Genomic DNA, 26,329 nt, shown 5'->3' with positions numbered 1-26,329 from the left:
TTCATCAAATTAAAGAATATATAATACATACTTACCAGAACTTGCTAATCCTGCAGATATAGACAGTGGAGACTCTGCTTCTAAGTCTTTGTCTAGGGAAGCTGTTAAACTAAATGGTTCATCCAGTGTCAAGTCCTCCAATGCATTACCTGAGGAGAAATAATTAATTTATTTACATGTCAGCATTATTGGCTTCAAAATACTGTACAAGAAAGTCTTAATTACCAACAGTAACACTTATTATTTCTATACATACACCGCACTACATAATGCCACAATCTTCTACATATAAGAGGTATTTTGGACGAAAAGAGGGAGGAAGGGGGGAGAGAGGGGGAAAGATGGGACTGAGACAGAGAGAGAGAGAGAGAGAGAGAGAGAGAGAGAGAGAATTCTTTTTTATTCCTGACTAACTAAATACCCGCAACTTCAAACAGATATGCATTCGCCAATCACAGACAATTTCTGTCCACCTCATCATCACACAATGTGTGTTTGCAGGCCACCTGCAGAAGTAACTTATTCCAATCTGTGTTTAGTTAGCTCATCATATTACTTTCTCTGTGCCATAGCCAGTTGAATGTAGACTGTAATGCAGATATCAGGAACTAATAAAATATTTGATCGCCACAGAAATAGGGTACATGTAGAAAGATCATCACTAATGTGGGCAGTAAAAAAGATTGTACTTGTTTATTTATTTATAGTAAGCTTTGCTAATTTTACAGAATTCTTCGATACACTTCCTGGGCAAATGCAAACAAACTGCATGAGAAACACTGTGATGAAACAGTAATTCAACAGTAATAAATCGTCTGCTCCTGTGCCTTATTCATCGTAATGGCAAATGATAATCGTACCACAAATTTAAGTCTGCAAAATGTGAAGGGGAGGTATGTTGGAATGAGGAGTATTCGTGATATGAAAACAGATTGTCTCTCCCCCTTACTAGTTAACCTGCTAAGATCACAGTCTCAATGTTCACCCAACACACAGTCATTTTACGTAGTAAACCTGTGGAGCACTGAGGCTTCTAAATAATGTTATCAGTTGCGGCAGACCAGCAAGATTGAGAGAATTCAGAAACTCCGAAGCATCAACTGCTGCATCATTCCATGCAATTTTAGTAAACTCTCCCAGTAACAGATGTAATACTGTATTACTGACAGCATCATTTCTAGGCAAAAGACTGGCCAGTTTTGTGAAACATACCATATTGCGACAGTCATCTGCAATATGTAGCCATGCACAATTTATGAGCTCCTCAATGCAAGATACCACAGAGCAAAATTTTGATGAAAGGTTTATACTGCCAGCTGTGTCAACAGGTAGTCGTTCTTCTCCAGTATCTAATAAATATTCTGAGAACACTTGTGCACAGTCAATCACTAAACGTAATCCTGTGTTTAGTTTCAACAATAATTTGTGCATCTGGCTCCATAAATGTGAATTTCTTACACATGTGTCTAGATTTGCTGATGACTGGCAACGTCTGAAAGTGTTGTGACTCGCCGATCTTTCAAAGTGCCGCCACGCAGCAGCAGCGCCAACTAAGCGGCCAGCCAGCCAGCGGCCGCTAGACTCGGACTCAGTTATGATTTGACTGTTAAAGTGTACACATGTCTTACTCTGCTTACTTGATCTGTGACTTTCATGTATTGCGTCTTCCTTGAAGTATATTTGTTCAACTTGAAGTTATAACAACGAGGTAGTGATTTTTCTTTTCCATCGTTGACCCACGTTTCCGTGGCTACTTTAGAGCAACTATTGCAAGGTCTCATAGAACAGCAAACCCTTCTCACAAATGCGATTCGTGATTTCGTCGCGGCATCAAATGCGGGGCGTCTCTCGTCGTTATATCTACCACATTTTCCTCCTTACAACGAGACGGCAGAAGACTAGTCTGATTATCAAAAACGTCTTCGACAGCACTTCTTGGCATTTCATGTCGCGGACGAACAAACATCTAAGTCTCTGTTCCTTTCATGGATTTCACCTCAAATGTATCGGTTGTTGCCGCAATTGGCTCCTTTGAAAGATCCTGTGTCTTTGTCCTTTGTTGAAATGTGCTCACTTCTGTCTGCCTATTTTCAAAAGCAAACGCATGTGGTAGCCTCTCGTGTTGCCTTTTATCGTTGTCGAAAACAACCGAATCAATCCCATCGTGTTTGGGCTGCTGAACTTCATGGCCTCAGTAGAAAGTGTCAATTTGTTACTGAAGTTCACAAAGAATCCTATGCCGATTCCACGGTACGGGATGCTATTATCCGATCGGCACCCGACAAAGAAGTTAGGCAACGTGCCCTTCAGTTGGCAAATCCGACTCTAGATGAAGTCCTATCCATCGCTCAGTCTTTTGAAATTTCTCATGCCGCTGGAGCACAAATAGAGGCATGGGGCGACGTTGGGGAAATACAACCTCTGTGCGATGTTGACGAAGCATGTGGCCTGTCCCCGCCAGCCGACGTGGCTGCAGTATGCTCCCAAGTGCAGCCTCGGCCTAACCGTAAACAAACCTCTAAGAAACTGCAGCAAAACCCACGGCAACTTCCTTCATGTCCGCGGTGTTTTACGAAACATTCACAAGAAGATTGTCCACAGCGTTGGGCCGTGTGTCACAAATGCAAAAAAAAGGGTCATGTGTCATCCGTTTGCAAATCTGACCGCATACATGATTTTCATGAACATGGTGCCGATTCTGATTCTGTGTTGTCTGTCAATTGTACTTCTTCCCTTTCAGGGAAGTTATTCCTCACTGTCCAAATACTTGGTCGAGATGTTCACATGCAGGTGGATACTGGTTCTGCTGCCACTATCATGAATTCTCAGACGTATCTTCATTTGGGTTCTCCAATCCTCTCACCTGTCACTAGGCAGTTAGGGACTTACAATAAACAGAAGATTTCTCTCTTGGGACAATTTGATGGTGAGGTATCTTACAAATCTGTCGTTCGCACTGTTCCCATATTTGTGGTCGACCATAGTAACGCGGAGAATATTTTTGGTTTCGATGCCTTTTGCGTTTTTGGGTTCTCCATATATGACTCTGTCAATATTGTCTCTGATGCTATTCCTTATGCTCAATTGGATTCCTTGTCGACGACATTTTCGCCCCTTTTTTCTCCTGGGTTAGGCCATGCAAATGACTTTGAAGCTCATATCATGCTCAAACCCACTGCTTGGCCTAAGTTTTTTCGGGCTCGGCCCATTCCTGTGGCCCTTCGTGATCAGGTCAAATGGGAGCTGCTTCAGGGGTCTTGCTTCCTGTCACTTCCAGTGAGTGGTCCTCTCCTGCTGTTGTCGTTGCTAAGCCAAATGGTGATATTCGTCTCTGTGGCGATTTCCAAGCCACTGTAAATGCTCAATGCCTTATCAACACTTACCCTATGCCTCAACCTGAAGAATTGTTCACTAAACTTGCTGGAGGCCAGTATTTTTCTAAACTTGACATGTCAGAAGCTTGTCAACTTCCTCTCGACGCTGCTTCCTGGCAGTTTCTGGTCCTTAACACGCCTTTTGGCCTCTATCAATACCGACGCTTGCCATTCGGGGTTGCCAGCGCCCCCTGGTCTCTTTCAGCGATTCTTGGAACAATTATTGCTCACTGTCCCTGGGTGTATAAATTACCAGGACGACATTGTTGTCACTGGCTCCATCACTGACGAACATCTTCAAAATCTCCGAACACTTTTTCATGTCTTACAGACTGCCGGTCTTAAGTGTAATCTTCAGAAATCAAAATTTTTTCAGGCATCTATCACATACTTGGGGTTTTAACTCTCTTCGGGATGGTATTTGTCCGCTTCAGCAAACTGTCACGGCGATCTATGCCCTTCCTTGCTCTACATCTGTTAAGGAACTGCAGGCCTTCTTGGGGACAATAGCATACTATCAAAAGTTTTTACCGTCTGCCGCTCGGGTGGCTCAGCCGTTGCATCGCCTGTTGCATAAAAATGTGCCTTTTCACTGGTCCGTGTCATGCGATGCGGCTTTCCAGAAATTGAAGACTATGCTGAAACAGGCCCGTGCCTGGCTACTTATCGACCTGGCCAACATCTCGTTCTTGCCACGGATGCCTCTCAATACGGGGTTGGTGCAGTCCTTGCGTACTGTTTTTCTGACGGTTCTGAACAACCCATTGCTTATGCCTCCGAAACGCTCACGGATGCCAAACAAAAGTATTCTCAAATTGAAAAAGAAGCTTTGGCCATAATTTATGCTCTTCATAAGTTTGGTGTTTTTCTCTATGGATCCAAATTTCATCTTGTTACGGATCACAAACCACTTGTTTCATCCATCAACGTCACTTCCCGACAAGGCTGCACACCACCTCCAGTGTTGGGCTCTTTACTTGTCTCGTTTCAATTATGAGATTCATTTCCAGCTGACGGCTCAACATGCGAATGCTGATGCACTGTCTTGCCTTCCCATGGGTCCTAATCTGGCATTCGATAGGCACGAACTTTTTTGTTTCCACCTGGATGTTGCCGAGCAGGGGGTTGTGGATGGGTTCCCCATCACTGGGGACAGGCTGGAGGCTGCTACGGGTTCTGACCCTACCCTCTCCCAGGTTTTACGCTGTATTCAGAAGGGTTGGCCAGATCGTCCGTCCGCTAAGACTTCTGATCCGTTACGTTACTGCCTCATGGCTAGGGATGGTGTTATCCTCCTTTCCACTGAAAATGCTTCGTCGCGTGTTGTGGTACCTGCGTCTTTGCTGCGTGCTTCGGTCTTGCGCCTCCTTCGCCAAGGGCACTGGGGGGTGTCACACACAAAATCTCTGGCGCGCCGTCATGTGTACTGGCCCGGCATCGACTCTGAAATTGCACACATGGTCACTGCCTACGGCGCTTGTGTGTCACAGGCTGCCGCCCCGAAGTCATCTTTGTCACCGTGGCCTTCGCCTGAGAAGCCCTGGGAGCGTATTCATGCTGACTTCGTGGGACCTTTTTTAGATACTTATGGGCTTCTTGTTATTGATGTCTACTCTAACTTTCCTTTCATTGTCCGTTGCACGTCGCCTACCATCGCGGCAACCACCAATGCTCTAGCTCGCAATCTCTCTTTGGAAGGCCTTGCCTCTATCTCTTGTTACTGATAATGGTCTGTAATTTGCCTCTTCCGATTTTGCGGATTTTTGTGATCGTCACGGCGTCATGCATGTCACGGCCCCTCCGTTCCATCCACAGTCAAACGGTGAGGCTGAATGACTGGTCCGCACATTTAAGGCTCAGATGAGGAAACTCCTGACTTCTTCTGCTGCTGCTGCTGCTGATGATGCGCTTTTCCAATTTCTGGCTTCTTACTGTTTCACCCCCATGGGCGACCACAGCCCGGCTGAGCTCTTACATGGCCGACAGCCTCGCACGCTACTTCATCTTCTGCAGCCTTCCACATCACGGCCGCGGGTGCCTTCGCTTGACCGGTTCACCACCGACGACCTTGTACGAGTACGGGGATATGGCAGGCGGCCAAAATGGAGTCCTGGCCCCATCTTACAACACCGTGGCCGACGCCTGTATGAAATCCAGATGGACACGGGTGTTGCAGTGCGTCATTCGGACCAGCTTCGGCCTCGTGTGCCGGCAACGCCTGTTCTGGATGCTGCTACACCACCTTCGGCTCTACCTGACGCTTGGGATACTGGAATTTCTCATTACTCACAACGCAGTCCTCTCACCATCATATCGGTGTCAGCATAAGAACTGACGCCACCAGGAGACGTGCCCATGCAGGAACCAGATGACTATCATCTGTCGGAGCAACTCTACTCGCCTCCTTTTCCTACAGACACGGACACGTCACCCATGTCTCCTGTTATAACAACTGGACTTGCCGCAATGGGCAGACTGGTGCACGGGGCCCCAGCAAATTTGACCTCCACGTCTCCTGTCATCTTGACCCATTATCATCGGGGACACTTCTGTCTGTATGGCAAGCCTCCTCCTCGAGACTTTACCACCAGTCAAACAACACCTACGGATGTTAGCAATCTACAGGCCACCTCCATCAAGACCCGTGCAAAAACTTCAAAGGGGGGAAAAGTGTTGTGACTCGCTGATCTTTCAGACAGCCGCCGCACAGTTACTCACGTCCTCTACATGTGGCACTGTCTGCCAGCCGTGCAGTAGCAGCGCCACCTAAGCGGCCAGCCAGCCAGCGGCCGCCAGACTCCGACTCGGTTATGATTTGACTATTAAAGTGTACACAAGTCTTACTCTGTTTACTTGATCTTTGATTTTCATGTATTGCGTCTTCCTTGAAATATATTTGTTTAACTTGGAATTATAACAGAAAGTCTCCATACACGAACCCCACAGCACCATCCACCGTTTTGTGGGTACTCCTAACACAAAGTGCCTCAATAACATTCTTGTGTACCACTGAGCACTTGTTTCACACTGTTACTTTACATATCTGCAGTAATGCTCCATGACAACTGGTCTTTCTTACATTTTGTGACGGATATTTTTGTCTCACTATGTCAAGTGGTAAATTGAGTGTCGAATGGCCCACCTTCCCTCCTCCTAGCAACATTATCGTAATGCCCGAAGTGGCAATGGCGAACACAACCTCTCTGTGCCTGTATGTCTGCCAGATTCAAATTTGGTAGAAATGTGTTACCCTTATCTCTGGGCACATCGAGGAAAATAATGCCTCCCCTTTGATGTGCTATACAATCCGTAATAATGTCATAGGCCTGCTTCCGGTAATAATTCAACTGCGGTCTCTCGGCTCCAACAAAAGCGTGCAAATTGTCGATTTCATAATGCATATCGCAGATACGTATTCTGTCTGTATCAAATGCTGATGGTCACATTGTGGAGAAATATTCGATTGCACGTGACCACACATTTGTCTCCTAGTATAATAAGCATTTTGTTGAAAACACGCAGACTGTCTCTGCAGACATAGAGAAGTATCTCCTCACTCACTGTGGCTTTATATTTCTCCCACAGTCCAACAGGATTGCTCGGTCTACAGGGTTGTTGGTATTATGTGATACGGCACCGAGACCAACTCGGCATCACACATCGTGCTTCAGTGTCACGAGGGTGCACTGTGTACACCACTCCTGATGTGCCGCTCCCAGTGTCAATTGTGTCCCAGCACACATTTGCCAAATTTTCTTCTGTGGAAACATTTCCCTGATGTGTGCTGCACGTAATACCGAGGCACCTCTGGATACAATGAAATTCTCGCAAATGGACAGTGCTTACGTAATTTGAGGATCGCTGCCAATGTTGTACGATGCACAAGTTCCCGAAATGCGACACAGGGTGTGACGGCGATCAGAACTTTCAGTTGCAATTACCGCTTAAGTGCCACTGGTGTTGGCCTCGTGACCATCGATCTACTTGTATCACACAACTTTGCAATCATCTGTCTACATTCATTTCAGAGTGGTCATAAACTGTTTGATGAGGTTATGGAACATGTTTTGCAATGTTGACACAATGTGGCAGCTCGTTCCTAGAATGTGTGCACATCTCGTATTTGTTTCTAGTTTGTCACTGCCTGTGAAGTATAACTGCAGGCATATTAAATGATGGTCACGTGGTGGGAAGAGAGAACTCACCTAGTGGTAAACCTCCCCCTGCACTGTAAATGTCGTTAGAAAATTAAAGTGCTCACAAACTGATGTTGCACCAAAAGATGTCATCTGAAACAAATGTTACACTTTCTAATGTTGTGCAGCAGGCAACGTTTTGACTCTAATATGGTACCCGACATGTAGGTGAGAAGATCTGTCGGTTGTTGTAGCATCTGATCAAGTTTTATTTTCCCATTCATAGATCATAGGTCACGAGGTTCTGCTAGAAACCTCTTTGCCCCGCAATGTACACACAGTGCAAGTAGTGTTCCAATTTTAACAGATTTGTCCTTCGAGTGATTTTTATGTGAATCATAATAGAAGCCTTCTATCATTAAAGTGTTATGTGAATGGCACGCTCATACGACCGAGACCTTCATGACTTGCAATCGTGCTTCACACCGTCGTGCAGCCTCGGCAGCTCTGCACGCAGCTGGTTGTCGTATCACGTATCGTAAGTAAATGTCATGCTTCTGGAAGGTGTCTGAGGTTCTAGATGCAACCGAATGTTGCTTCTTGTAATGTAAATGGGCGTCACACTGTCAGACCATTTCGAAGACTCTACTAATAGAAGCTGTAGCACGCATCGAAGCCAGTCGTGAATATTTTTCCTGAGAACTTTTCAGTCTGTGAACATCTTTATGTTGCTTGGTATTTGGTCACACTGATCCGACTGCAGTCCGTATTCTTTTTGGCATTGTCCTACTCACAAGTGATGTTAAGTTACAAAATAAAGCATGTGGCTTTACATACTGAATATATCTGCTGAAATAGTGGTGTGTTCGGATGCCACAGAGGAGTTGTGGTTGTGCCTCCTGTACATAAGGGACGCAATGTCATAGGTATAAGATTGTACTGGCATATGTAATAATTGTAAGCAACTCAATATTTATTACCTCGTTGCAACTTAGCTCTGAAGGAGGCACGTGATCACTGTGGAGTGAGCAGCACAGCTCTACCTACACAGTGTATGATACCATTTGTCATAGTCTACTGAATGTATCCGCTGATATGCCTCATTGTTGATGGATGATGAAGTAGGCCGTTACTAATCCCTCACTACCCACCTGCCACACTGGGCAATGTACACACTAGGAGCTGAGTACACACCTCTTTACCCTTATCACTGCACATTGCAGATAGTTAGACGGGCAACAGCAGTCGACAGAGAGGCTGGAAGATAGTTTTGCCCTCAGACACATCTGACATATATAATTCGCACATCTCCTCCACCTCCTCCTCCGTCTCACTGTCTATCTACTCCTCCCCTCTCTCAGTTCCTTCCCCACTATCTGTTCAGCCTATGTGGAAGGGGCTGGGAAACCACTGTGTGCCCCTCACGTGTAGGAAGCACTGCATAGCAGCGCAGTAAGGCACATCGTTACCATTCCTACACAATATGCCCTGTCATGCCGGGCAGTTGTCAGGGCCTACAAAAAGCATGTTTTCCCCTATTATCTCCATGCCTATTGGAGCTAGGCAATTATAAACCCCACATTACTAATGAGGTCTGCTGATTCTGTGCTAAATTTGATCACTATTGATTTCGATCAGCTTCCAATATAAAGTGTGCACCTTCCTCGTCCCGCACCCCCCACACCTGTACATATTTGAGGAGCACTGTTTCAAATCTTATTACATCGGCCGATGGAACAAATTGAGCTTCTTGTATTTTCCTATAGTTTCCAAAGTAATTTTCCATTCTGTGAACTCAGATTGTAACAAATAGTATTCACTAAAATTGTAAATGGCTGTTGGAACTAGTTGTGGTTTCAAATTATACTGAGTTTTCTATAGTATCTGACTTGTGTCCAACATTAATACTTTACTTTGCTCAGTTGTTTATAATGACAAACAGCACACTTTACTTTCATTTCAAACTTATCAGTTCTATAACGACAGTTATATTTTATTTGTGAATTGTGAGTAAGGGAACAGCTTTTTTGATTATGACGGAATTGTCATAGGTGATAATTTGAGAGGAAGCTGAAAGAGGAAAAGAAAATGAACATAACCATCAACTTAAATCTGAGCCAAGGTACATAAAAATAAGCTTTAAAAAAGAATACTGGGGTCATAATTCTCACTAAAAACATTAATATGTACCCGCAAAATTTTAATAAATGTTGACATCCTATAATTTAATATAGTACTAAGCCAACATGCAGATTTATGACTCCCCCTCCCCCTTCTATTGTAGGCACTCCAATAAAGATCCGGACATGACCATGTCCATACCACAATGTGAACACACAGGTAATTTCCATTGCTGCAATATACCAGCACATTTCTTACTAAAGGCAAAAAATAAAGTATTTGGAGTTCTAAACAAAAGTGAAGATCTACAAGTTTCATTGATAATTTGTGATTCTTCACCAAAGAGACATTACCCGAGAGCTGATATCCAGACATTGATGATTGTTAAGTATCACATTTCAGTAAATAGAGATTTGTAAACCATGGGTGCTAAATTTTTTGCAAAACTGTTTGGATTTGGGTAGAGTCATCTAAATACAACTGGGTTATAGGTGGTGAAGGATGAAGAGAACGAAGAGTGAGTGATCAGAAGAAAGGGAAGTTTGCAGCAAAATAGAGTTTCATCTCAAACCTAGAGGGTAGGGATAGGCATTATTCTAGGAATGAGAACCAGCAATTGTACCTTTCTGCAGAACTGAGCATCAGAAAGTTGTTCAAAACATAATGCAAATGTACCAAGTGAATTACAAGTAAAAATGTGGTCCTTTCAGAAAATATTCAACTCAACTCAAAATTTAACTAACTGCCTCAGATACTTAAAGCCACCGTTTTAAAATGTCTCACATATTGGCAACAGGTGTCCAAAATGAAAAATCACAAATTTTGACTAATTTGGATGCTCAGAGGTTAAGGGCAAAGACATTTCACCAACTTATGAAGGAGAAACCCCACAATTCAACAACACTATGTTTTGATATACAGCAATATAGGTTCTTCAACTATCAATAAATAAGGCACATTATTCACATCAAGTAAACTATCACACTCTCTATGTAATAGATACCGATAATAAAAATCCACACTTCTATTGCAGGAAATGTAATCCGGCTGGCAGAATTTCTGTTGCGTTGCTTTAGGTCTCTGAGTATTTTAGTTTGAACATTTTTGCAGATAGCTGTGGAGCTCCATGTGGAACATGCTTTGATTTTATTTTTTCCTGGAATAGCTCCTCAGCAGCTTAGGAAAGTAACAGTGTCTTTTTCAGTAAGTAGTGACTTATTTCTTCCTACGACAAGAGTCTTTGGACGGAAATAATTGGCAGCATTCAACTGTATTTATGGCCTACATACAGTTCAACAATTATTTTAGACAGACTATGCTCTTATCATCAGCTTGTAAAACTTGGCTCATAAAGTCAAAAGAACAAAAAAGATATTAGGGTCATTCCATGTCAATTCAATGCACCTCTCAACCTGACCCCCCTCTGATTTCTTTCAAATTTGGTGCATTCAAAGACCCAGATAAGAGATGGAAAAATACCAATTTGCAGATGTGTATTACAATTGTGAAGAAAGTTATAGGACTGGGAAGTTTGAAATTTGTGTTAAATTTACATGCATATGTCAGAACATAAATGACTGTAAATCTGGTTGTAATTCAGTTACAGCAATTAAAATGGTACCATTGGAAAGTTAATGAATAGACCTTTTACACTGATATGCCACATTGCAGCATACTGAGAATTTTCATACCAAAGGTCATTTACCTTGACCTTTGATGGATATGAAAATGCACTACACACACACACACACACACACACACTCCCCTGCACCACAAATGAAGTTACTTTTACTATGTTAACGACTCTCCATCCAAAATAACTTCTTGTGTCCCGTCTACATAGAAATTCTCTATTATCCTAAACAATTGTACTTTTTATAATAAGTGGAAGTGTTGTACAAGTCAAATGCTTTTTGAAAGTCAAGAAGTACTCTATCTGATTGCCTCGATCCGTGGCTTTGGACGTTATAAAACAAAAGCACGAATTGGGTTTCACACGACAGATATTTTCGGGAATCAATGCCGGTTAGCATGGAGGAGGTCATTTTCTGAGATACATTACTATGTTTGACCTCGGGATATGTTATAATACGTTTGACCTTAGAATATGTTGTTATACATTTGACCACAGAATATAGTATATGATTCTACAACAAATGGGGCCAATGACATTGGACAGTAGCTTTGTGTATCACTTCTGTCATCCTTCCTTTTATGTGTGTGTGTGTGTGTGTGTGTGTGTGTGTGTGTGTGTGTGTGTGTCATATACTTTCTTCCAACCACAGAACACAATTTTTGTTTGAGGGTTCTACAGTATACTACAGGCAAAAGAGGGTCCAACTCAGTACTGAACAGCATTTATCAAACTGTGTGATGCATGACCCCCAGGGGAGGTGGGAGAGGCGGATGGGGGTGTGAGGCTAGACCCTGAAGGCGTGTAAGAGAGGTGCAGTATATTTTTAATTAAAAAGTAATAGTAATAATAATAATAATAATAATAATTAGACTGATTTTTTCATAACAACACTGTTACATCAGATGTTGCCAACAAAAATGAAACTGTGGTCATATTTTTAGCACTGTTTGAAACAATGTAGCACTCCGGGGCAATGTCGGCTGTAGGTGGATCCCCCACTGTTGGTTGCAGTGTGACCGTATCCTTAACTATCACACAAAGTACAAGCTTCGGCACATCTGTCTTGATGCCCCATTACACTTTCAGACTTTGCGAAGAAGACTCGACTGCAGTATGAAGCGGTTCCTGGTTAGCGACAGGCACGGACACATCAGCTGCCAGAGGGGAGGGAGATAATAAACATATCAAAAAAAGTTTTGCATCAGCTCGGTTCCCAGAACTCCTGAAGATAGATGTTGACAGTAGATATTGTATCACAGACACAATCTCTTTGACTGTTCAGAGATGCCACTAAACCTGCCCAAAGATGTAAGCAACCATGCATAAGCAGAGCCTATTCGACACAGGGGGTCCGACAGCTGATCAGTTAAAGTCATTCCACCAGGAAGGAGGTACACGGCTCGTGTTGCCTGTAGTTTAACCATGCCTAGATGGTCAATACCGTGGTTTGATCGCATCCACATTGTTACTTTGAGTCAGGAAGGGCTTCAACAAGCGAAGTGTGCATGCGTCTTGGAGTGAACCAAAGCGATGTTCAAACATGGAGGAGACAAAGACAGATAGGAACTGTCTATGACACGCCTTGCTCAGGCTGTCCAAGGGCTACTATTACAATGGATGACAGCTACCTACGGATTATGGATCGGAGGAACCCTGATAGTAACGCCATCATGTCGAATAATGCTTTTTGTGCAGCCACAGGATGTCATGTTAAAACTCAAACTGTGTGCAATAGGCTGCATGATGCGCAACTTCACTCCCGTCGTCCATGGCGAGGTCCATCTTTGCAACCTGCACACCATGCAGCGCAGTACAGATGGGCCCAACAACATGCTGAATGGACTGCTCAGCGAGTGCAGCATGGTGGAGGTTCCCTGCTGTTTTGGGATGGCATTATGTGGGGCCGACGTACACCGCTGGTGATAATGGAAGGCACCGTAATCACAGTACGATACGTGAACGCCATCCTCTGACCGATAGTAGAACCATATCGGCAGCATATTGGCGAGGAATTCGTCTTCATGGACAATAATTCGCACCCCCTGTAACATTACGAGTCAAGATAGCTGTAACGGAAATTGAATAGCGTAAAGTTATCATTAAAAATGCACGCCACGCGATTTGTGACGATTTGGTTGGTCATAATAGTAGTAACATGCTTTTGAATACAATTAAAATATAACGGCAATACCTGTTTAGTGTTATTGGAAACAATATGTAGTAAATTAATGAGTAAGGTAGCAGATCCTATAAGAAGAGGTGAAATTGGGCATATTAAGGTGTTTCGCTTTATGTCGACTAAGCCGATTATACGGCATCTTTTTTTTCGTTTACTCTTAGAAAGAAAACAAACAAGTAACGAAGAGCTAATTGTGCGTTGTGAAAAATATAGAGGCGAATTTTAAATAGCTACAGTGTATAATCAGACTAACAAATGGACATTCAGTTACGCGAAATAGCGGACAGCGAAGTGTGGTCATTAAATTGAGTACACCTACAGGGCGGTCAATTCCGGGATAAGTCTATTCTTCGCATCTCACGAGGGACGCGGTATTGAGACCTTTTTTTTTTTTTAATTATTATATCACGGAGAGCTGGCTTCAATTTATAAAAAGGAGAAAAGCTGTATCATTATCATTAACTGTTGGTGTTAAGCAACCAAAACTGTTCATCAAAGGGTTTCGGTGAATGAGTGGTGAATGCGAAATGAAACTGTGAACGAAGTTATGTTAAATAAAGCAGAAGAGACAAGACAGTTTGGTCGTATCTGTTATTATTCCATCAACCATAAAATTTCTTCTCGTTGTACGAAGCCTTTATAGACGATCGTTATGACAATTTGCTTTGAAGGGATCTCGTTACGAGTTAAGTTTTGGGGACCTGGTCAACAGGTGATAGTTCGTAGATCTTAGCTACTGCAGCTATTCTGGAATCGGATGCTACCGAGACCGTTGTGTGTTGTCAATGGCTTAAGGTCATCATATCTCATGCTCTAAGATCAACGCGCCTTTCCTCTTGGTATAACGGTGTGTCACGGTAACAACGACAACACCGACGGCGAAGGAAGATACGGTAGAAGTGGCGCCACAACGTGCGGCTCGATCGAGGAGGATTGCTGCATCGAGTCGAGTGTCATCCGGATTCACGAACCCTAGAGTTGGAAATTGAGACTTGTGATTTCGGTAGATAAATATATATAAATACATAGTGAAAATAAGTGTATGTCTTGGTAGTGAATAATCATGTCAAAATGAACGAAAAGAATACATGATAATGTGCAGTTGAGTAGAGTAATGAGTAGAGAGAGAGGATATGGATGATGCATACCATGAGCTCAATCTGGGACAGGAGACATGTACAGATAATAATACAGTTATTGATTTAGAGCCGTTAGGAGATTCAAATACAATGATAAGTAAGGTAAGCAGCGTGGGAGAACATAAAGATCTTGAGGTTTTGGAGGTAGATCAGCAAGTTGATCCTCAAAATGGAAATATTAATCAAAAAATGTTTGATATGCTGGTATCAATAAATACTCAAATAGGTGTAATGAATGGAAGACTTGGTTCACTAGAAAAAGATAATAAGCAATTAAAAGAGGACAATCAAAAGTTAAACGAAAAATTTGAGGCCAAATTTGGTTCATTAGAAGTTAAAATGGATTCTTTGGAAAGCAAACTGAACACCTTTGATTATAAACTGGAAAATACTAAGAAAGAATTAAAGGCGGACTGGGAGACTCAAATGTGAAATTTGGAGAACTAGATGTAGAGTTTTCTAACACCTTAGAAAGGCAATATAATAATTTAATGGGAAAACTTCATGACGTAGAAAAGAAATATGAGGTAGTTTCGAAGAGTTATGATGGCCTGTCCAATAGGATGGTTAAGTGTGAAAGCAGCTGTTTCAATGCTAGCGCACAGATAGAAGAGCTTTCGAAACAAATAGTCGAGTTTGAATCCGATGCTCGTAAGGGGATTGACAAGTATTTAGTAGATCAAACTAAAAGACTTGATGAAGATCTATCTGAATGGATAGAAATAAAAGGAAATGAAATTGTAGACACGGTTAAGAATACTATTGGATCCCAGCCAAATGAAAATATCAATGAGTAGAAATGATGAATTAATTAAGCTCTTCACTAGCGAAATTCAGAAAATAAAAGAGAAAATAGTTGATGAGTTACCTAAATGGCAAAAGGAAACCAATCATAAATTGGCGGAGTTAGAACGAAAGTCATCACAAAATTTGTTGACAGAGGACGAACGTTCGGAGAATAGGTCGAAAAACAACCGAACGTGTGAAAATACGAAGTACAATTGTGGTGAAAATTTGCATTGGGAAGTTGATGATTCAGTTGGTAAAGATGATGATTCTTTTAGTCAGCGAGGATATTTGTCTTCTTTAAAGGTGGAGAACAGCATTTTTAAAAGTAGACAATTCCCAACATTCTCCACTGAAAAGAACAACCTGCATCCGAAAATCTCTATCAATAATTTCAAAAGAATATTTCCACATAGCTGGTCAGAACATTACCGACTTCAATTTATAGCATCCAAAATTACCGGAGAAGCCGCATTATGGGCCGCTGAAGTAAGTGAAAGTTGCCATACTTGCGCTGAGTTTGAACAACTTTTTTTTGGCTAAATACTGCTCGTCGAGTAAACAAGAGAAATTAAGGAAAGAGGTTTACCAACCTGAGTATTTTAACAGTAAAAGGAGTACTTTAAGGCAATATTTAGAAAAGTACATAAATAAGACACGTTATTGGAGTGATCCAATTTCTCACAAGGAAGTGATCAGAATTTTGAAGGGAAGGTTGCCCATAAATATACGTCAAAAGTTAATAAATGTTCCTGACCACGATGTAGAACAGTTCTTGTCGGTGATTGACTCTATAGATATGATTATGGAAGACGCAAGACAAATGAGTGGTAATCAAATGTCGACTCACACTCATAGTAATATGAATAAATATAATAATAATAATAATTTAACGTATGATAATAATAATACCGAAAACCAGGTCAAACCCGCATCACAGGAGCGTGGACAATCTTCATCCTATGGTTGCAATAAAAACAATGATTATAATAAATATAGAAGAGATACTTATTGTGCTAGAGGTAAACCTCGATATGGTGACGCGAATGTGCATAGTAGTGATATTAATAAGAGTACCAGGTACCCAAGTGATGATCCCAATTGTATTCGACCTTGGGAAGATAATTCGAAGCATAATGTTCATCGGCAGGATGGAACAAATGCCTCGAGTCCTCATCCAGCACAAGGAGTTATACCAATGGGCGAAGGAGCCTCCAATGTGCGACGCGGTGAATACCATAACTCAGATCATTCTGTACGGATTGTGGAAGTTCATGAAACCCCACCGATGACTCAACGAGATAGATTAAACTAATACCAGTCACCAAATGCCTTCCTAGGATGACTGGAAAGGAGAAGGAAGGCAGGCATCAATTTGAACTGAGAGTATTAAGGTACAATAATGATCAGGATATAAGGAATGTATTAATTGAAGAAAAACCTGAAGTTTCTAATAAATGTGGACAAATTTTACAGGCAATAATTCCAACAAGTATAAATAATGCTGATGTTGAAATATTAATTGATACTGGAGCAACTATTAGTGTCATGACGCTGGACTGTTTAAAACAGATAAGCCGAGGGGTAAAAATACCCACTTTTCCTATCACAGGATGTACCGTGTCTGGCGCGTTCAGCACAAAAATGCAAAAAGTTGTGAAACAGGTAAGTGTCGACGTTACAATACGGGGGCTCAAATAGAAAGTACATTCCTGGTTGTTCCTAAAATGACAGTACCATGTATCTGGGGTTTGGATTTTTTATGTGAGACCGGTGGAATCATTAATTTAGAGAAATGATGAATGTATATTTAATTCCAATGGTAATGTTTTGACAGCCACCCTGAGAAAGGGCCGAGTAATTCCAAATCAGTTGTGTATGAATCTAATGGTAAAATATGTCAGTATTGATCATGAAAATGTGTATGATATATGCCTTATTGAATGTTCTGAAGAAATGATTGATAAAATGTCATTGCAGGAAAAGGTGTTAGAATCAGAATATTTATCTGTTATCCAAAGGGACGAACTGTACTACTTGTTGGAAGCATATCAGTCGATTTTTAGTAAACATCCGGGTATAATAAAAGACTTTGAATTCCATATAAAGACGTATGCACATAAACCCTTTTGTCATACTTCCTATTCTATCCCATGGACAAAGAAAGAAGTAGTCAGAAAGGAAATCAATAAAATGTTAGAATGGGGTATTATTGAGCCCTCAGATTCCGAATATTGTAACCCTCTTGTGGCGGTAATTAAACCCAATGGTGACATCAGATTGGTGTTGGATGCCAGAGAGATCAATAAGATCATTATACCTGTACAAACGCGACCAGAGAACCTAGAAGAGTTAGTACAAAAGTTTTATGGTGCCCGCTTCTTAACTTCTTTGGATATGCGTAGTTCATATTGGCAAACTAGAATATCGAAAGAATCTAGAAAATATACTGCATTCATTTTTCTGGGCCGAAGTTACCAGTTTATCGTCATGCCATTTGGGTTGAAAATAAGCGGTGGTGTTTTCATATCGGCATCAGATACCATACTGGGCAGAGACCTTTTGAATTAAGTTACGTTATATGTGGATGATTTGCTAATTGCTTCCGAAACTTGGGAGGAACATTTGGACTTATTAAGAAGAGTTTTTGCGAAATTTTTTGAATACGGAGTTACTGTAAATTTGAGCAAATCCAAGTTTGCTCATAACCAATTGAAATTTCTTGGACATATAATCACTCCTGAAGGTATAAAACCAAATCCTAAAAAGATGGAAGCGATTAACAGATGTGCTTATCCAAAAAATAGGACGGAATTAAAGTCATTTATTGGCTTAGTTTCATTTTTTCGACGATTTTTACCCATCAGTTAGGAAGCCAAGACTGTTTGTTACGGCTGTTAAGAAAAAAATGTTATGTGGGAGTGGAACTCTGAATGCACGCAAGCTTTTGATAACATCCGCAATGCTTTGACTAATGCTCCACTGTTACATCATCCGAGACTTGATAAAGATTTTTATATTGCTGCGGATGCTTCTGAAGCAGGATTGGGTGCCACTCTTTTCCAGATGGACAATCCAGAAGATATCAGTACCATCAAAATAATTGGGTTTGCCAGCAGAACACACTCTAGCTGTGAACGTGCATATTGTACTACTGAATTGGAAGTACTGGCCGTGGTCTGGTCCCTTAGAAAGTTTCGCTATTCTGTATATGGAAAGAAGATCATTGTATTCTGTGACCACAAAGCTTTATCTTTTATTTTAACAGGAAGGATGTTCCATTCATGTTTAACCCGGTGGGCCTTGCTACTGCAAGAATATGATATTACGCTCAAATACATCAGAGGGAAAGACAACATCATAGCCGATGCTCTTTCAAGACTACCAAAAAGAATGAATGACGACGAGTATGAAGAACGGACTATTGACTTTAAAGTCATGAATTTATCAAGGCAATATTGTGAGAGGCAGATTTCACAGCTATGTCAAAGTCTTCCACAACTGCAAGAAGATGATAAGTTGTGGAAAGCCATTAGGCGTGCTGTTGAAAGCAAAACGCTAAGTCACTCTCAAGAACAGTATCAATTAAAATCCGGAATATTGTATCGAAAGAAGGATGAAGAAGATGTTTGGAAAGTTTGTGTTCCAAATAAATATTTAGAATCACTAGTATGGTACACTCACTTGAATTGGGGTCATTTTGGTGCCGCTAAATGTACAGCCAAAATAGCACAATACTGCTATCATCCAAATTTGGGACGTATAGCTACAAATATTCTTAAGAAGTGCAAAATATGTCAGAAGGCGAAACCCATAAACTATTGTCGGAAGATAGAATTACATCCTATCATCCCACAACAACCTTTAATGTTGGTGTCATGTGATGTCTGTGGACCATGTCCCATGACACGTGGACGGTTCAAATATGTATTGGCTTTCTATGATCTCTTTTCAAAATATGTGAAATTATATCCTTTGAAAAATCTCCACGTTCGACACATGTTACGCAAATTTATCAACAACTATATAACTGAGCTTGGCAAACCTATAATGGTCTTGACAGATAACGCTGCTTATTATACAAGCAAAGTATGGAGAGACACTATGAAAGAACAAGGAATCCAGCACATTTACATCTCAAGATTTTACCCTTGTGGAAATTCGGTTGAGAGAATCTTCCGAGAGTTGAACCGATTTTTACGGACGTACATACCCAAACAACATTATAAATGGATCGATTGGATTTATGAATTTGAGAAAGTGTATAATGACTTACCACACTTATCGACTGGTTATTCACCTAACCAAATAGTATTTGGTGAAAGTATTGTGCCAGCATGGATGAAGAAATTACCTGCGATAGAACAAAAGATTACCAAGAAAGAAGATATGGTGAAGAAGGTCTACGAAAACCTGAAGCATCAAGCACAATTGAGAAAAACCCGTTTTGATAAAAATGTGAAGAAAGTAGTCACATATGATGTAGGGGAAGAAATTTTATTGAGAAATCACCCAAAAGCATCAACCAGGAAAAGACTGAATAAGAAATGGCAATATTTATATACAGGTCCATACAAAATAATAAAAATACCTCATGAAGGGAGCTACCTGCTGGCAGATTGTGATACTGATGTAATTAAAGGCTTGTTCCCTCACATAGACCTGAAGAAGTATTATCAATAATGAGCAAAATATAGATTCAAGAAACACTGAATGATACCAAGACTACACTCAGTGGACTAAATAAAAGCACCAGTGGATAAATACGTACTTATACTAACTTACAAAGAAAATTAAAGAATGTACCGACGATTTCCACGAGATACCTTCTTGGTATCGGCTACAATATCGACGCTGAAATACGATTTATCCTTTCACCGAACAGCGAGGATGGATGATTTAAAAGTGGAATTAAGAGGAACAGAAAAGGACCAAATCCTCTCTGGTTAAACAAGTGGCCTAATAAGGGATTTGGCCTAGGATGCCAATCGTCGAACCCGGCTGTGATCCCTGCCTTGCACAGTCGGTTGAAGAACTGAGGGCTTCATCCAAGAAAAAAAATGTGGTGTGAATATGAAGTGATTAGTGTGAAGTGTTTCTAAGACAACCTATAAACAAATGTGGAATTTAGTTAAGGGCATTTTGTCTAGGCCCATTAACTCAACTTAAATATTGTAGAATGTATGTACTGACTTGTTGAGTGAATCTGAGAGTGAGTGTATTCGCCGAAACAAATACCCTCTCCTGTACCTGTTTAAAAAAAAAAAAAAAAAAAAAAAAAAAAAAAAAAAAAAAAAAAAAAAAAAAAAAACACACACACACACACACACACACACACACACACCACCACCTGTTCTGTCTGGAACCCTCTTCAAGACATCACAGTCTGGGGGGTCGTGTAACATTACGAGTCAAGATAGCTGTAACGGAAATTGAATAGCATAAAGTTATCATTAAAAACGCATGCCGCGCGATTTAATTGAATAGCGTAAAGTTATCATTAAAAACGCACGCCGCGCGATTTGTGACGATTTGGTTGGTCATAATAGTAGTAACATGCTTTTGAATACAATTAAAATATAACGGTGATACCTGTTTAGTGTTATTGGAAACAATATGTAGTAAATTAATGAGTAAGGTAGCCGATCCTATAACAAGAGGTGAAATTGGGCATATTAAGGTGTTTTGATTTATGTCGACTAAGCCCATGATACGGCGTCTTTTTTTCCGTTTACTCTTAGAAAAAAAACAAATAAGTATCGAAGTGCTAATTGTGCGTTGTGAAAAATATAGGGGCGAATTTTAAATAGCTACAGTGTATAATCAGACTAACAGATGGACATTCAGTTACGCGAAATAGCGGACAGCGAAGTGCGGTCATTAAATTGAGTACACCTACAGGGCGGTCAATTCCGGGATAAGTCTATTCGCATCTCACGAGGGACGCGGTATTGAGACCAGTTTTTTTTTTTTTTTTTATTATATCACGGAGAGCGAGCTTCAATTTATAAAAAGGAGAAAAGCTGTATCATTATCATTGACTGTTGGTGTTAAGCAACCAAAACTGTTCATCAAAGGGTTTCGGTGAATGAGTGGTGAATGCGAAATGAAACTGTGAACGAAGTTATGTTAAATAAAGCAGAAGAGACAAGACAGTTTGGTCATATCCGTTATTATTCCATCAACCGTAACATTTCTTCTCGTTGTACGAAGCCTTTATAGACGATCGTTATGACAATTTGCTTTGAAGGGATCTCGTTACGAGTTAAGTTTTGGGGACCTGGTCAACAGGGGATAGTTCGTAGATCTTAGCTATTGCAGCTATTCTGGAATCAGGTGCTACCGTGACCGTTGTGTGTTGTCAATGGCTTAAGGTCATCATATCTCATGCTCTAAGATCGACGTGCCTTTCCTCTTGGTATAACGGTGTCTCACGGTAACAACGACAACGCCGACGGCGAAGGAAGATACGGTAGACCTCATCGTGCACATCTTGTGAATTACTTCCTTCAAGATAACGACATTGCTCGACTAGAGTGGCCAGCACGTTCTCCCGACACAAACCCTATTGAACATGCATGGGATAGATTGAAAAGGGCTGTTTATGGGCAACGAGACCCACCAACCACTCTGAGGGACCTACGCGGAATCGCCATTGAGGAGCAGGACAATCTGGACCAACAGTGCCTTGATGAAGTTGTGGATAGTATGCCACAACGAATACAGGCATGCATCAGTGCAAGAAGACGTGCTACTGGGTATTAGAGGTACCAGTGTGTACAGCAATCTGGACCACCACCTATGAAGATCTTGCTGTACGATGGTACAACATGCAATGTGTGGTTTTCATGAGCAATAAAAAGGGGAAGAAATGATGTTTATGTTGATCTCTATTCCGATTTTCTGTACAGGTTCCAGAACTCTTGGAACTGTGGTGATACAAAACTTTTTTTGACGTGTGTACAAAGGTTAAAACATTTAGCTGCAGACAGCATGAAACCTAACAAGTTAAAGAGACATGAAATCAAACATCCCGAATTAACGGGAAAACCAAAAGAAATTTTTGTCAGGAAACTAAATGTTTTACTGCCTACCCACAAGAACTTTGCTAAAATGACAAATGTGACTTCTAAGGCCATTTTAGCCTCTAACAGGATTTCATATAGGATTGCTGAATTCAAGAAACACTATCGGCTGTACAAACTCTGGTTTTACTAGTAGCAATTGATATAGTGTAGCCAAAGTTCGGTGACTCATTTACTCGACAGCTGAAAGGTATTTCTATCCCTAACAACACAGTGCACAGAAGATGACTTTTAGACATTTCTGACAATTTACTCAAGCAGTTAACAATAAACTGTATAATAACAGTTTTGCACTTGAAGTGGATGAAGTGACTGGTTTTCATAAAGATTGCTTATGTTCATTTTGTTGATGAGTTTAACATTGAAGACGAATTACTTTACTGTGAGCCGAAACCAAAAACAACAACAGCTGAAAGCCTTTTTGACAATTTTTTAAAATCAAAATGGGATATTGTGTAATAAGTGCACTGGAGTATGCACAGATGGAGCTCGCTCAATGTCTCGAGTTCACGGAGGATCGCAACCAAACGTTAAAGCTGTAGCTCGTGATGCAGTATGGACTCACTGCACAAAACATTGGGAGGCTCTGGTTGCTGAAGGGAACAGCACACCCCTTGTGAAGTGCTGTGTATTGTTATAGGAACAGTTAAGAGTGCTAAAAAGAATGTTTCAACTGAACAGTGAAGTATTATGTTTGTTAAAGGAGAAAAGTCACTCTTTAGCAGACTGTTTCAGAAACAGAGATTTTCTATTGAAAATAGATTACCTCATTGACATTTATGAGGAATGAAATATTCTTAATACTAAACACTTCACGGTAATTGGGCAACTGTACTATCTCGGAATGAAAAATGGAGGTGTTCGTACACTATTTACAGCTGGGGGAAAACCAAATGGGACGTGGCATGCTAGGTATGTTCCCTACCCTTGTGTCACCATTACGAGGACACAATGGAGACAGCAGCCTGCCTTCTTCAACATCTTGCAACACTAAAGGTTCACTTTGAAAAGTATTTCAATGACAATTTTGATCAATTTAATTCGATTCAAAATCCATTCAAAAATGCTCCTGAACTATCACATCCACATATAAAAGAGCAAAAACAAATTTATTGATCTCACTTTGTTATTTCATTGAAGAGTTAATTTAATTGAAGTGTCTCTGTGGGAGATATGAATCCGTATTGGCAAGAAATTCCCAATGCTGAGGCAAAATGCAATGAAAACTTTTCAGCTTTGACAGCTATGAAACCGAACTACCATTCTAAGCTAAATGCACGCTATTTCTGCTTTTACAGCGTGTCTGGAGAAACTTTCTTCTCAAAAGCAAGCTCATCCACCACACAGAACTTCATAATTTAAATTTTTAATGTTCTTGTTGGAAATGGAAGAGGATGTAGAAGAAGATGAAATGGGAGATACGATACTGCTTGAAGAGTTTGACAGAGCACTGAAAGACCTAAGTCGAAACAAGGCCCCAGGAGTAGACAACATTCCATTAGAACTACTGACAGCCTTGGGAGAGCCAGTCCTGACAAAACTCTACCATCTGGTGAGCAAGATGTACGAGACAGGCGAAATACCCTCAGACTTCAAGAAGAATACAACAATTCCAATCCCAAAGAAAGCAGGTGTTGACAGATGTGAAAATTACTGAACTATCAGTTTAATAAGTCACAGCTACAAAATACTAACATGAATTCTTTACAGATGAATGGGATAACTGGTAGAAGCCGACCTCGGGGAAGATCAGTTCGGATTCTGTAGAATTGTTGGAACACGTGAGGCAATACTGACCCTATGACTTATCTTAGAAGAAAGATTAAGGAAAGGCAAACCTACAATTCTAGCATTTGTAGACTTGGAGAAAGCTTTTGACAATGTTGATTGGAATACACTCTTTCAAATTCTGAAGGTGGCAGGGATAAAATACAGGGAGCGAAAGGCTATTTACAATTTGTACAGAAACCAGATGGCAGTTATAAGAGTTGAGGGACATGAAAGGGAAGCAGTAGTTGGGAAGGGACTGAGACAGGGTTGCAGCCTATCCCCCCGATGTTATTCAATCTGTATATTGAGCAAGCAATAAAGGAAACAAAAGAAAAGTTCGGAGTAGGTATTAAAATCCATGGAGAAGAAATAAAACTTTTTGAGGTTCGCCGATGGCATTGTAATTCTGTCAGAGACAGCAAAGGATTTGGAAGAGCAGTTGAACGGAATGGACAGTGTCTTGAAAGGAGGATATAAGATGAACATCAACAAAAGCAAAACGAGGACAATGGAATTTAGTCGAATTAAGTCGGGTGATGCTGAGGGAATTAGATTAGGAAATGAGACACTTAAAGTAGTAAAGGGGTTTTGCTATTTGGGAGGCAAAGTAACTGATGATGGTCGAAGTAGAGAGGATATAAAATGTAGACTGGCAATGGCAAGGAAGGCATTTCTGAAGAAGAAAAATTTGTTCACATTGAGTATAGATTCAAGTGTCAGGAAGTCGTTTCTGAAAGTATTGTATGGAGTGTAGCCATGAATGGAAGTGAAACGTGGACAATAAATAGTTTAGACAAGAAGAGAATATAAGCTTTTGAAATGTGGTGCTAAAGAAAAATGCTGAAGATTAGATGGGTAGATCACATAGCTAATGAGGAGGTATTGAATAGAATTGGGGAGAAGAGGAGCTTGTGGCACAACTTGACTAGAAGAAGGGATCGGTTGATAGGACATGTTCTGAGGCCTCAAGGGATCAGCAATTTAGTATTGGAGGGCAGCGTGGAGGGTAAAAATCGTAGGGGGAGACCAAGAGATGAATACACTAAGCAGATTCAGAAGGATGTAGGCTGCAGTAGGTACTGGGAGGAGATGAAGCTTGCACAGGATAGAGTAGCATGGAGAGCTGCATCAAACCAGTCTCAGGACTGAAGACAACAACAACAACAACAACATTCTTGTAATTCTCATTTGCCGTACTGAAAATACTGTTCATTTACGCAGTTTTGAATAAATAAAAACGTGAATAAGATAAATAATTTGTTCCATATTGTGAATTCAACAATTCGTATAGTTTTGGTTTCTGTTGCACAAAATCCTTCTAAACTGAATTTGGTAAAACAGAGAACAATGCAAAGAAAATATTTAAAAAATGGGGATTTTTCTTCATAAAATGGAGGGAGTGGCTGATACTTTTGCTCGTGAAGAGTGGCCCCATTGAAAAAAAGTTTAAAAACCACTGGTGTAGAAATTGATAAGGATTCTATAGGGCCCTGGAGATTTGTCCCATTTTAACAATGTCAGATGTTTCTCAATGCCACTAACAATAACATATATTTTACTCATCTTGGCAGTGGTAAGAGAATTAACTTCGGGTTTTTTGCTTTTACTTTGTTACCCTCAATTTTAGTTCCTGTCTTGTCAATAAGTATCTGGATACTAACGATGGTGGCACTGACACTAATATGGAGTAGTTTCTGTTTGTTTAGAAGTTTCTTTACAGATTCGTGTACTATGGAGGGCACCTCTCATCATGAACTATTGTTCGAGGTACATGTGTATCCAGTTTCTGATCACCTACTCTTTTTAACTTGACCCACATTTATTATATATGTCCTGACCAGAGTTTAATGTTTCATGTTTTATGCTGAGCTACAGTGCTATAGTCTCTTTATCTAATATGTTGAACATACACGGTGATGAGAAACAATCAGAAAAGCTTGTAAGGATGTTGCAGGGTAGATTGAGCTGATAAATAATTATTCAGAAAAAAAAAATTGATACACTGCGCTGTTTCTAAGTTAATCAGCATTGATGTTAGCCAATCACACTGTTGAGCATAAATATTCAAGTAGCTCACCAGAGATGGTGTCGTCAAACATATTC

At 40.7% G+C, this 26,329-nt stretch overlaps 1 protein-coding gene across 1 annotated transcript in view; it reads right to left on the bottom strand.

Moving 5' to 3' along the window:
• The window catches only part of LOC126161309 (putative E3 ubiquitin-protein ligase UNKL), a 282,513-nt gene that overhangs the window by 67,813 nt on the left and 188,371 nt on the right, over positions 1-26,329 (bottom strand). Inside the window, exon 10 of the mRNA XM_049917062.1 lies at positions 36-149. Within this exon, the coding sequence (XP_049773019.1) occupies positions 36-149 (114 nt within the window). The remainder of the gene's footprint in view (positions 1-35; positions 150-26,329) is intronic.

The sequence above is a fragment of the Schistocerca cancellata genome, chromosome 2 (genome assembly GCF_023864275.1).
Source record: "Schistocerca cancellata isolate TAMUIC-IGC-003103 chromosome 2, iqSchCanc2.1, whole genome shotgun sequence".
NCBI lineage: Eukaryota > Metazoa > Arthropoda > Insecta > Orthoptera > Acrididae > Schistocerca > Schistocerca cancellata.
This window is presented reverse-complemented; position numbering and strand designations above follow the sequence as displayed.